The 12,024-nt window shown below is 50.2% G+C and overlaps 6 protein-coding genes across 6 annotated transcripts; 1 reads left to right on the top strand and 5 right to left on the bottom strand.

The window, feature by feature from the left end:
• Positions 1-333: 333 nt before the first annotated feature.
• Positions 334-762, bottom strand: BDZ99DRAFT_525467 (uncharacterized protein; the record flags this gene model as incomplete). Its single annotated transcript, XM_033725998.1, has 1 exon — positions 334-762. The coding sequence occupies one exon, from the start codon at positions 760-762 to the stop codon at positions 334-336; it is 429 nt and encodes a 142-aa protein (XP_033571598.1).
• A 49-nt stretch (positions 763-811) lies between these two features.
• Positions 812-1,501, bottom strand: BDZ99DRAFT_467320 (uncharacterized protein). The gene has a single exon (XM_033720995.1). It carries the CDS (start codon positions 1,442-1,444, stop codon positions 1,217-1,219), a length of 228 nt encoding a protein of 75 aa, XP_033571597.1. The 5' UTR covers positions 1,445-1,501; the 3' UTR covers positions 812-1,216.
• Positions 1,502-2,155: 654 nt separating this feature from the next.
• BDZ99DRAFT_575279 (uncharacterized protein) lies at positions 2,156-3,889 on the bottom strand (the record flags this gene model as incomplete). The annotated part of the gene is made up of 2 exons (XM_033728454.1): positions 2,156-2,445; positions 2,509-3,889. The coding sequence occupies 2 exons, from the start codon at positions 3,887-3,889 to the stop codon at positions 2,420-2,422; spliced, it is 1,407 nt and encodes a 468-aa protein (XP_033571596.1). The 3' UTR covers positions 2,156-2,419.
• Positions 3,890-4,400: 511 nt separating this feature from the next.
• Positions 4,401-5,828, bottom strand: BDZ99DRAFT_451749 (uncharacterized protein; the record flags this gene model as incomplete). The annotated part of the gene is made up of 3 exons (XM_033718233.1): positions 4,756-5,828; positions 4,555-4,700; positions 4,401-4,515 (listed from the first exon to the last, which is right to left on the bottom strand). Exons 1-3 carry the CDS (start codon positions 5,803-5,805, stop codon positions 4,401-4,403), a joined length of 1,311 nt encoding a protein of 436 aa, XP_033571595.1. The 5' UTR covers positions 5,806-5,828.
• Positions 5,829-6,692: 864 nt separating this feature from the next.
• Positions 6,693-7,708, top strand: BDZ99DRAFT_502490 (S-adenosyl-L-methionine-dependent methyltransferase; the record flags this gene model as incomplete). The annotated part of the gene is made up of 2 exons (XM_033723897.1): positions 6,693-7,626; positions 7,698-7,708. 2 exons carry the CDS (start codon positions 6,693-6,695, stop codon positions 7,706-7,708), a joined length of 945 nt encoding a protein of 314 aa, XP_033571594.1.
• Positions 7,709-7,715: 7 nt separating this feature from the next.
• BDZ99DRAFT_425439 (putative mitochondrial 54S ribosomal protein YmL16) lies at positions 7,716-8,786 on the bottom strand. Its single transcript, XM_033717089.1, has 3 exons — positions 8,512-8,786; positions 8,356-8,463; positions 7,716-8,303 (listed from the first exon to the last, which is right to left on the bottom strand). The coding sequence occupies exons 1-3, from the start codon at positions 8,768-8,770 to the stop codon at positions 7,930-7,932; spliced, it is 741 nt and encodes a 246-aa protein (XP_033571593.1). The 5' UTR covers positions 8,771-8,786; the 3' UTR covers positions 7,716-7,929.
• Between the last annotated feature and the right edge of the window lie 3,238 nt (positions 8,787-12,024).

Raw genomic sequence — 12,024 nt, 5'->3', positions numbered from 1 at the left:
CTAGGTTCAACTCTAGGCAAAAGATGGGAAGCTTCTCGAATTGCATCTTTCGCTCTCGTCAAGTCGTCGGGGTTGCGACAGATACACAACATCTCAGCCCATGCAAGCTTCGTCTCCCCCTCTCTTATGCGACTCCTGTCTGATTTGAACATATTCCACATCACGTCCGGATCTCGTGGGCCGTCGCTCCGTGCCCAAAGAGAGGAATACGCCGATTCTACCGCTGCCTGGTCGTTTTGGCTGGCAGAAAATCGCATTGCGGATAAAGTGCATCGGGTAAGAGTTAAATGAAAATCATAGACGAGAGAAGCCACATGGTAAGGTAGGTCGCATTTAGCGCCTCCAACAATGATTATTGTGTTCCAGTCCCCGCTCTGCTTCAGGTAGAAAAGTTGCGCGATGGCGGACTGGCAAGTTCTGAGGGCTTGTTGTGTAATCGTTGGCGAGGAACTGCGCGACTGCGAGAGCATGCTTTTGGGTAAAACATTGGATGACATTGTCCGGATGAGACCAGGCAAGATGTTTGATAGACGTCAGTGCGCTTTGGCCAAGCTCAGAGCTGACATAAGTGGGTATTTGGAAGTGGGGGAAGCCGTGAAGATGCGTGATGTAAGGGCGCAGTAGTAGCTCCTGGTATTTACGCGGAAACGTGGCCACCGTGAAGATATTTTTCATGTCGAGGGAATGTTTGCAGTCCCGATAGGTTTTGTTTCCTTCGCCGAGAGCAGCGCAGAACTTGTCCAAGTCTCGGTAGAGAAGCATCAAATCATAACGTGGACTTGAGTACTCAGGTTGAAATTGATGTGAACTCTGCTTGTATTGTCGTGGCCGTATGGGCCGAATATATACTAATAGGAAATGGCCCACCCCCTAGGTCTATCAGCTCAGCTGAATAGAGGCCAGCTGAAAGGAACGGACCCAGCTGAGAGGACCCTGGTGTAGCTGAACAGAGGACCTCGCCACGCTGTCCGTAGGTGACCGTGAACCGTATGAGTTGTTGATCCTAGGTTGTAGCTGTTACAATCCGAGTTGAGCCGGTGCCGCGCAAGTGATGTTGCATGACATATCCTTTGACGGCCGAAGTTAATCGCGAGTTCATAGTTACGACTGGTATGTCTTTCTCGACTAGGAACTGTTTCAAGTCCAGACCCCGAGAAGTGACTCGCACAAAAAGATTGCCTTTGATCATCACGTCGTAGGCCTCGCCGTAACCTTTTTAAGAGACTGTCAGAATCTGAGTTTTGATGGAAGGAGCAGCCTTTCCCACGCGGTTGCGGACAGAATAAGGATCCTCAAAAATTCCATGATCGGTGCGATCTGTTTCGCACACAAGATTCTTGTAAACCATAATCCGGAGTTCTGGTGGTAGGTCGAAGAATCGGAAGGTCGATGTAGAGGCCATCGTATCTCCCTTGGAGGGAATGCGGAGGACATCGTGGGACATCGCGGAAGGGCGGGACACTTTGTACTTTTGTAGTGCTGACGTGCCGAACTCTTGCAGTTTTGGGTAGATATTGGTCCTATGGAGCTGTTGGGTCGTAGTCCAAAGGAAGGCGGCGATGCGTCCGAGCAGTAGAGGAATGAGGAGCAGGCATGCGCTGTTACAGAGAGACATTATTCAGGAAGTGTGATGCGTGAGGATAGGGAGGTAGTCTTACTGTCAAGTTTGAGAGTTGCAGCAGAGAACTTGGGGTATTCGAATATTTAAAGTGTGAGATTCTGGGCCTGAATCATAGATGCTCGCTTCAACCCAGGTTGAGTTACGCCTAAGCACAATCACACCCATGGGTATATGTCCGTAGGTAGGTAGTAAAGGAGCGCTCTGATCATCTCGTACCCTGGTACACAGGAACCAGGTGGTGACTGTTCCAAAGAAGGCGGTCAACCGTTATGTAAGCATATCCGAAATTCAGATTTCAATGCGAGCCACCCGAAGTTACTTGATGAATTGTCTTCCTTGGGGCGCAAATAAAAAGAAGCGCTAGCTTGTACATCTAGCGACTGTCTAAGAAAATTTCTAGGGAAGCGAAAATGGACGTGACGAGAAATCTATCAAAGCTGTAAACAGAGGACCGAAATATTGCGCGAAGTAGCCGCAATATGTGTGCACTCTTCGACCTTTGGCGGTGGTGTTTCAACTTGTCTTAAATAATCTGTAGGTAATTAGCCTATCTAAAGGGAAGACGGCACTATTCGAGGCGGCTTAGGAAGTCTACAGATCGCTTGTAATAGTGAGCCTTCGAATCGTCCCAAAAGTCTGAGAATATACTGGAACCGCCCTAAAGAACGGGAAGGAAGTGTACGCGGGTGTATGATGGGGACTTGTGTATACGGGATCAGAACAAGGACCATTTCGATTCCAACCGTCGAACTGCAGCGCTGGACTAGTGAAGATGAGCAACACGACCAGTAGTGTAGCTTAACCTATGGCTGGGTAGTTCACTCCTAAAGACCCAATGAATCAGTCCTGAGAGTTTTATTGATCTGTAATCTGGGGATTCTCCATACCTCCTATGAACGCCTCATACTTCAGCGGCCACTCCTTTTGCGCGCTAATCAAATCAGATGTTTTCCCTTCAGCACTAGTCTTTTCATTGTATCTCTTCAGTAGCTCATTGACTTGTGCGCGATAATCTTTCCAGCTCGAACGATATCGACACAAGAAATCGTGGATGAGGCGAAATGTCCTGGGATATTCTTTGAAACCATCCCGATGGAATGCGTCGCCAAGCTTGTGAAGCATCGTTATCGCGAGTTGAATCCTTTTAACAGAACTCCTCCGAAGATAACGATACAGGTGGAAGGTGAAGATTTCGCACTCGGCCTTGCGGGAAGCTTCCTTTAGAAGAGCCTCATCCAGGTCTACTGGAAAGAGAAATGCAAAGCAACAGAACGAATGCGCGATAGATACAATACGTCGGCGGAATTCAGGGCTTCCGTTCGCAAGCAAAGCATCCCAGGTCTTGCTATGCCTAAGAGAGATGATTCGGCCGATGTACCTGTGACAAATTCCAACAACTCTATCTGCGGCCTCGTTTTTCATTTGATACCATGCACTTGAGAAAAATCCGATTGCCTCTTCAGGTTTTGTGAAGGTCCATGTAATAGTAGCCAGCGCACTTCGCCAAAGTGTGTGATCCACAGAGCCACAAATCTGGAAGCGATGGAATCCATTTAAGTCTCCCCGGGTGTAACATTTTAGGAGACGTTCTTGAAATTGTGTAGTGAGTGCGTACATAGATGTGGGACGATCGAACAAGGTAAGAATATGCTCGTAGGTATCCGTGAAATATGGTATTGATACGTTAGCATGAACAAGCCAGTCGCAGAATAGATCTAGATCGCGGTGGAGGAGCATGAATTCCGTGACCGTGTCTGATGCGTCGTCGGCGTACATGCAGTGATGCATTGCATACCCATCGAAAGCGAGGATATGTCTGCGGTTCATGGTGATGACCGGGACGTCTTTCAAAACCACGGTTCCAACTTGCGTACTATTACATGTGATCCTTACAAAGAGATTCTCCTTCAACATCACATCGTAGGCTTCGTGATAGACTTGTTTTGATACCCTGAGGATTTGGGTTTCGATAGAGTGTTTGACCTTTATAGCGTCGATAGAAGTTTCACTTTCGCGGCCTCCTCCAGGACTGATTTCTTCCTCGGGTATGGCTGCTTCTTCGAGGAATGAATACTCCGTTTCCGCCTGAGGATCTCGAGCCTCGAAGGTGCATAAGAGGTTCTTATAGATTTCGTTTCGGATCTCAGGTGGTAGGTCGAGGAATCGAAAAGCATCAATGTGAGATTGTGCCGATGACATGTGCAGAGCTGATGCAAGATCGACAGAGCCGAGCGAAGAGCTGGCCTGGTCGTGTAGCGATCGTTGCATTGGAGAAAACCTAGGGTAGAAAGTGGTGCATGCGAATCGGTGCGAAGATGGGAGGGCCGAGGCGGGCAATACGGTACAGCTCCTTAGAATAGGTAATGAGTGGTAGACGGGCCACAAGCTTCAATCAATGTGGTTCTTAGCATGAGGCGCTAGGGATCAGGGCTCTGAAGTGAGATCCACAGGTGTGGTGGGTAGTGAACAGACGCGACGATGCGAGCACGCAAGGTGGCATTAACACCCCTCCTGAATGCATGTGGCCGAGACCTCATGTTACACCAGTACGAGACAGACCGGGGAGTTGGGCTGTTGAGATTAAATCACGTGGTACTATAAATCCGGTATGTCGATCCCAACGGGCCTTTATACCCGCACATCTAGTTGTGCTTCACAAGGTACTTTTGTAGTAAGATTTATATGAGGTTGATTAGTACGGTTTTGCTATCGCGCGTACTCAGAATGTAAATGCCGCAGACAGGTTGATAATTGCAATCTATGGTATCATATCATGACCTCATTCCTCCTCCGTCTCATCACTATCATCACTTCCTCCGAGATCCAACACAATGGAACTCTGTGGCGGTTCTTGCTCAGGCATCCTACTCCTAGCCCTTGATGCCAGATTTGTACTTGCGCGTGCCGTATTGACAGGACTTGACACGAGAAACTCGGCACGTTGCATTGAGGAGCCTGAAGGTCGGTCGGTCGCGTCAACATCATCCTCATCATCCGATGCTTGATCTTTTGCTTTCCGTAGGCGTTCGATTACGCGGAGAAGAACGGGATTGACCTTCAGGTCTGCAGCACATAGCATCTACAAAGTTGGCAATTAGAACGTGGGCCTTTTCAGGGCAACTTGAGCTGCTTACCTTGTCGCATCCAGACACTGGGCATTGGACCACCTTCTGTCCTGTACCCAATCTTGCACCACTACCATTGATCATCCCCATGATTGCTTCCTTCTCAAAGCTGTGTGGGCATTTGCGGCTAGACACAGGGTCCTTGAACTCCCTCAAAGTGAGCGGGCACTTTGTGCTGATGGTGTCTTTCGCGATCATAACATCGTCGTCATCGTCTTCTCCAGCAGTAGCACCTACTGTGACCCCAAGTGCAGGTTCTCCCCTCTCGGTGAACCAGGTAGAGGCATGTGGGAGGAGTATGTCTCCACCTGGGTGCTGAGCGTCATGAACAATCTGACGGAATCCGATGTATGAGTTGTTCTCGGCGTAGCGTGCTGAATGCGATGCCACTTGCCACTTGTCCTTCTTCTCCTGTAGCCTGTTCTTGAACATCTTGCTTGGCCCAGTGATCTCGATGCCCTCCATATTCAGCGGCGTTGGACCCGGGCTATCATACTCTTCGTCATCCGCCATTTCCTCATCCTCGTCGTCTTCTCCGGATCCTTCCACCTTCCCGCTCCTCCTACCCTTTCGCCTTTGCTGGCTCCTTTGAGTTAGTTGAGTCTGGCTCTCAGCCTGTGTCAGCCGCAGCGCATTCTGCCTCAGGTACTGAACACCCTCCTCTATATCTTCCACAATGACCCTCCCATCAATGGCCTTGCGCATAGCCGCCTCCATCTTTCTCGTCATGCCTTCGATAGTTTCCTTTGTTTCTTCCAACTCTTCATCTGTGCCCTCCTCCTCCAATCCTTTCCTTGCGCGACGCGCTTTTCGCTGTGTTGCTTGCTCCTGTCGCGTATATAGAACGTCGTTCACCTCGCCAGCACCTTTCGGAATCAAGGTTTCGATCTTGGCATAGTGGGCTTTCAACTTGGCGAGGGAAACGGTGTTGGAGAGGGTGGTGAGGGCCTGTTGTGCGCTCATGGAGAGAGGATGCGATGGCTGTTGGTAGGGCGGGAGGGTGGCCGATGCAGAGGCAGCACCCGAGGGGCGGCCGGGTTGGCGTTGATGAGATGCCATTTTGTGATATCTTAGTCTCGAAGGAGTTGGAGGAATGGTCGGAGTATTGAGGGGTGCTTCGAATCGGGAGAGACGCGAACAAAACACGCTAGCTCGGTATCACGTGATCAAAATACTGCATTTCGTTCCGTTTTCTACCTTTGTATATGAGGTGCGTGTGTAGAGCAAACCCTCACTTGAGATTTACCTATACTAACAACAGCACGATGGAACTGTGAAAGCACTGAACGCGTCCTACACGGGACTAGCCGGATTCAATTCCCTTGAGCATTTCCCAGCCTCATTCCCTGTCAGCACTTTCATCATCACGCATTACTCAGGAATGGGCCCAATTTGATACTCCGGCCACCCATACAAGTAGGACAAGGGATTCCTGGCGGGGACACAGCTCCACTGTAGTATATCAGATCCGTCACGGTGAAACCACACAGTCACCAAGACTTCATGCTTCTCTTGCGAATATTATGCAGTGTGCAGGTTCCCGGATAAGTGCTATTTCACAACCAAAGAAGTCCGCAGCCAGCATCGCTTGCACCTTCGTTGTTAGGTTGCCGGAGTGGCACTCTTTGCTTTTAAACGTTCAAGAAACTGAGCAAACGGATACGAGAGTAGAGCCTACCTTTGCAGCAGGCATCCGATCATGGTCCAGTCTTAGTTCACCCGGCATCTATTGTAGATAGTCACACCCCGTCCCTACAACCTTGTTCACTATTATGGGTCCCTGTAGGTGGGGTTAGTGGTACCCCTGGTTTCGCAAGTTTAACCCCGAGATCTATCTGTATAGATAGCTCCAGAGTGCAGCTATTTTGCAATCAACAAGTACACCACCCTCCTTTCATTCCATACCCTTCAACTCAAGCACTCTCAAACTCTTTCAACATTCCACAATGGCTGAAAACGAAGTCGTCATGCGTGGCGACGGGAACTACAACAAAAACTCCTCCCTCCAACAAGTTGCAGTCCTCCCCGCCCTCTCCCTCCTCCCCTCCCTCTCCACCCAAAAACTTCCCGTAATCGTAGACTACGGCTGCTCCCAAGGCGGCAGTTCCATCATCCCCCTCAAAACCCTCCTCGCTACCATCCCCTCCGGTTCCAGCGTCCAACTCATCTTCAACGACCGTCCAGAGAACGACTTCACGACCCTCAGCCGCACCATCAAAGACCGCGAAGCCGACCTGAACCGCAATGGCGAGCTCCACACGTTTCCCTCTATGGTTCCAATCAGCTACTTCAATCAGATCGTCCCTGACAACACCGTTGACGTCGGCATGGCGTGGTCCACACTGAACTACCTCGAAACACAAATGCCGCTCGCGCCAACCGCCGACCTACGCGAGATGGTGCGGCAGCGGGCAGTGCGCAACGTCAAGCAAGGCCACGCCGATCTCGTGAAAGTGCTCGCACTGCGCGCAAGGGAGATCAAGAAAGGCGGCGCCTTCATCGCCGGCACTAGCGCCCGGCCATGTGGCGAGGGCTCGCACATCGCGAGCAGCATCATAGGGCTTATGATGGGGCCGATTGGGGCGATGGTGGCCGCGGGGCGGATGACGCCGCAGAATATCATGGCCATGGATCCGCCGGCGCATGAGCGGGCGATGGAGGAGGTTAATAGTGTGTTTGAGGAGGTTAAAGAGCTCTGGAGTGTGGAGAGCTGCTTTGAGAAGACGATTGTGCATCCGGCGTATGAGTGGTTGGTGGAAGAGCTGAAGAAGGATGATGGGAGCGGGAAGGAGGGGTTGAGGAGGGAGTTTGCGACGAGGATTGTGGATTGGATACTTGCGGCTTTTGCGGGTTTCTTTGTGAAGGCGTTGAGATCAGGGAGTGAGGATAGCAGCGATGATGTGACTGTGATGTCGGAGCGGGAAGAGGGAATTCTGGAAGACCTAAGGCAGGGGATGATTAAGAAGGTTCTTGAGGATGAAAAGGATGATATCTGGCAAGTGGCCTATATCTACTTCAAGCTGGTAAGGAAGTAGAGCCTTGCTGCTTCTAGGATCTAGACAGAATATGAAGTTATCGAAGATTGGGACTGGCCTTTGATTCGTCCCAATACTGTACATTTGCCAATATGATACATACACAAATACAGTCCATGAGCCCAATATACAGCCGTACCTCTTGCATCTACTTGATCTTCTTGTTCTTCAGCTTGATCGTCTCCCCATTGACGAATATGCCCTTGCCCTTATACGGCTCTGGTTTCCTCCACATCCTGATTTTCGCCGCAAATTGCATCACAACCTCCCTCTCAATACCCTCCAACAAGAGACGCGTTGGCTGCGGTGTGCTCGCTGTCACTCCCTTCGGTATGCCCAGCTCAACAGGATGCGAATAGCCGACTTTCAGATTTACGAATTGTTGGCCCGGGTATTCAGGCTGAACGGTGGTCGCGGTAGGTTCGACAGTCGCGCGGTATCCGACACCGACCATGCGGAGGATAGCGGAATGGCCTTCTGAGACGCCTAGAATGTGGTTTTGGAGGTATGCGCGGGTGGTTCCTGGGAGCTATTAGCCTAGCTTCCTACTCACTTATCGTACCGGTCTACATACCCCACATCGCTTTTTGTTTTGCCTCCTCCGTGTTTTCTATAGATAGAACTGGCGCAGGTGTACTTCGATCAATTGTAATAAAGGGCGGTATGGGCATAGATATTTCGCCTATACACTGTCAATAATGTCCTTCGCTCCTCCTAAGAGACTCCGTACCCAGTGGCCCCTTGATCTCCACAACTCGGTATGGCTGCGCGCGACCATGTTTTCCAATGGACATCATCTTGGGCGGGAGGACATTAAAGGTGACTTCGGGTGGAATCGACAATGGCGCTGAGCCGATTTTGGAGAGGCACGATGGGGTGGTTGAGAAGCTTCTCATGGTCGCTGGGGCTTGAAAGGCTGGGACAAGGAAAGAAGGTAATGATTCATAGTTCGAATATGAGGCGATGCGCCGTCGAGCTGGGCCTAACATGACTGCTGGTTGAAGGGATTCGCGATGTTCGGTGGTGAACTTTTGGCCGGCGAGTTTCCCTGTCGCGCTAGGACGCTTGGCGTGCATAAGTCCATTCACAACTTTCGACGCATAGGATGCTCTGAAGCATTTTGCTCGGCTTTTTTCAGATATGATGAGGGACTTCAGACAGTGGCAGAGAGGCAACAAATAAAATCGCAGTTGCAGTCGATTTGGAGTTTTTTCTGGGCCCGTGGGCCTGCCTGGTTCCAGTTTCAGGGCCTCAATTCTCAAGTAAATTTACCCTCCGATGGAAAACAGCCCAAGCGTAATCTGCGCCACTTTATCATCCATGCAAGGGTAAAGCCACGAGTGGCTGATACGTTCTGTCAGTAAGACGAGTCTATCTTAAGAGCATGCCTGTCTAGAGAACGCCCTTGTCTTGAGATGCTACCCTTTTAAGACTACGGCTATCTTAAGACCATGGCCGTCTTAAGAACATGCCGTCTTAGGAACATGCCGTCTTGAGAATATGCCGTCTTGAGAACATGCCGTCTTGAGAACATGCCGTCTTGAGAACATGCCGTCTTAAGAACATGCCGTCTTAAGAACATGCCTTTTTAAGAACGTGCCGTCTAAGGAACATGCTGTCTTAGGAGTGTGACTGTCTGTAGATGTAGAGTGTCACGTGACATGAATCAGAAGGCTGAACCGTGAGGGACGGGGGACCTTGAGTCGCCGATGAAACTGTAGTAGCATGGAGCAGGAACCTAAGAACCTAATTCACACCTACAGCCTTGCCTAATTTCTTCTACCGCAAGCAAAAGCTTCGTTGCACCAACCCTTGATCGCGAGCGAGTTCCCCGACTCTAGCTCAGACCCGCGCAAACTAGTTCACAGGAAGATCCACTAGTTATAGCGAGTTCCGTGGTATCCTTTTTGTCCAGCGAGACATCATAGACCCATGCAAACGACCAGGCGGAAGGACCCGTCGGCTTCCAGCCTGAACACTACTGGCGAAGTACACCCATCAAGAAAGCAGAAGACGTCCCTAGCTCAACATTGCTGATCTGCGTTTGCCATGAATCCGAGGTCTATCCTTGTCGTTCATCACGTAGCCCATCAAGCCTTACATAGACGTGACCCAGAGAGACTCGGGTGCAGCCGGTTCATCCGCAAATATCAATTGCAGCACCCAGTCCTTAAAGAGCGCGAAGTTGGAAAAGAAGTCTGGGTTGTTGGGGTTAGACAGGTCGCGCCGTCGCGTGGTTAGTTTCTGTCCACAGGACTCCACTTCCAGCCCCTCGGCCTCAAAAAAAGGGAGCCTTGTAAAAATACCTTTCCAAAGACCTCCTCTTCTCACATGTCCCTGCCGCTTTGGACCTGCCTAGGCGGAGAGAAGGGGCAATAATAGCATCGCGCTCAAAGAAAAGCATGTCTTGCAGGAACTCTATTACTTCCTCGGTCATGTATAGGGTAGTGCAATTCTCACTACGTGTGATACAGCCTAAGAGTGTTCTAGGTACCCTCAAAGTCCCCTTTTGAGCACCATGAACAACCTCTGAGAGTGCATCGTCGATAATGGGCTGGTCGAAGTTCACCCTCGATATTTTTTGCCTCTCGGGTATCCCTAGTAACGCTGCTGAGAAGTCAGTACACTAGGGAGGAAGAAACCTCAGCATTCGCATTGTTTGAGCGCTGTTAGTTCACCCACTGTGGCCGAAACTGCTGGAAACATTATCTGTAGAAGCCAGCTGAACGTCTCGTTCAGCTTTCATGGTCCACGCTACTGGATAGCGTTGAGTAGTGTCCAGCCCCTGGGGGGTGGTCCCTTCTATATATACAGCTCGATAGTCATCTAGGAAAATCAGAGATAATTTAACCTGAGAAGCGCTGATAAGCAAACACAAGTTTTTGCTTGACTAGAAAGCCATAATCATGGCGTCTTGATATACCTCTTCCACTGATTTCCTGTAGTCCGGTACTCAGGTTGTAATTGTCCAATCTGCTTGTATTGTAGAGACCGTATGGACCGAATATATACGGGTAGGAAAGGATACGCTCCGGCAAATTATTGCAGTTTATGGCATATTTCCACGGTTTGCAAATCGCCGCAGGTTGAATCGAGGAATAGGTGGTTGGATTGAGTAGTTTTCGCGTAGAAGTGGGTTGGATTTTGCATTTACCCCTAAACTTAAGGCTAGTGCTACCTGGCCGACCCCTTTTTGCTATTCGGCCGACGCCTTTTTGCTATTTGGCCGACCCTCCCCCTGCAGCCCTATCACCGCATTCTAATTAGCTCGCTTACCGGGCCGACTCCTCCGGGCATTCACTCTCACGTGTATTTGCACGTGCAGCTCTTGGTGGAGGTAGGCGCGGAGGTGGACCAGCAGGCATACAGCGAGAGGCTACTGAGAGCGCTACTCTGTCGACAGCTGCGCTTGCGATCACTCAGCCGCCTAGGAAGCGCGGTAGGCCACCTAAGAACTCAACACCAGGAGGTCCTACAAAGAAGCGACGTACGAATACCAAGGCAGACCTTGAGCGAAAGATTGCGCTGCTAGAAGCGCAGGTACGAAGTTTTACAGCCTGTCGCAGGAAGTACAGTGCAGTCAACAGGCCCGCAGCCTCGTAAGGTGGCTCGTGAGGTGGCTGATGAGGAATTCGATGAGTATGCGGAGGAGCTTGTAGATGATAACTTTACGTAGGTGCTTATAGGCCAGGTGCGATGGAGAGAGGGCCTCTATTAGGTGCGAAATTAATGGTTTAGGTATCCTCCTAGGTACGTAGGTATATAGGCACGTAGCTATATAAAATGGAAAGGCTATACGTGAAGCTATACAAACAGAGAGGCTATACGTAAAGCTATACAAAACGGAGAGGCTATATATAAAGCTATAAAAAACGGAGAGGATGTATAAATCGAAAAGAATGCACGGGTAAATACACGTGAGAGTGAATGCCCCGGAGGAGTCGGCCCGGTAAGCGAGCTAATTAGAATGCGGTGATAGGGCTGCAGGGGGAGGGTCGGCCAAATAGCAAAAAGGCGTCGGCCGAATAGCAAAGGGCGCTGCTAAATGTACACCCTATATTTACTCGGTGTACACCCCTTTTCTACTCCGTATACACCCTTCTTACGTCTGATCTTCTGATTGGTCCGGAGGGCTCGGAGGAAGCTCCGGCGCTTAATTCTCACGCGCATCTATATGAAATGGGAAGGCTGTACAGCCTCACTATTTCATTGTGCATTCTTACCGTTTCCGTGAGGCTATATA

This window comes from Mytilinidion resinicola, assembly GCF_010093595.1.
Source record: "Mytilinidion resinicola strain CBS 304.34 unplaced genomic scaffold BDZ99scaffold_21, whole genome shotgun sequence".
Lineage (NCBI taxonomy): Eukaryota > Fungi > Ascomycota > Dothideomycetes > Mytilinidiales > Mytilinidiaceae > Mytilinidion > Mytilinidion resinicola.
This window is presented reverse-complemented; position numbering and strand designations above follow the sequence as displayed.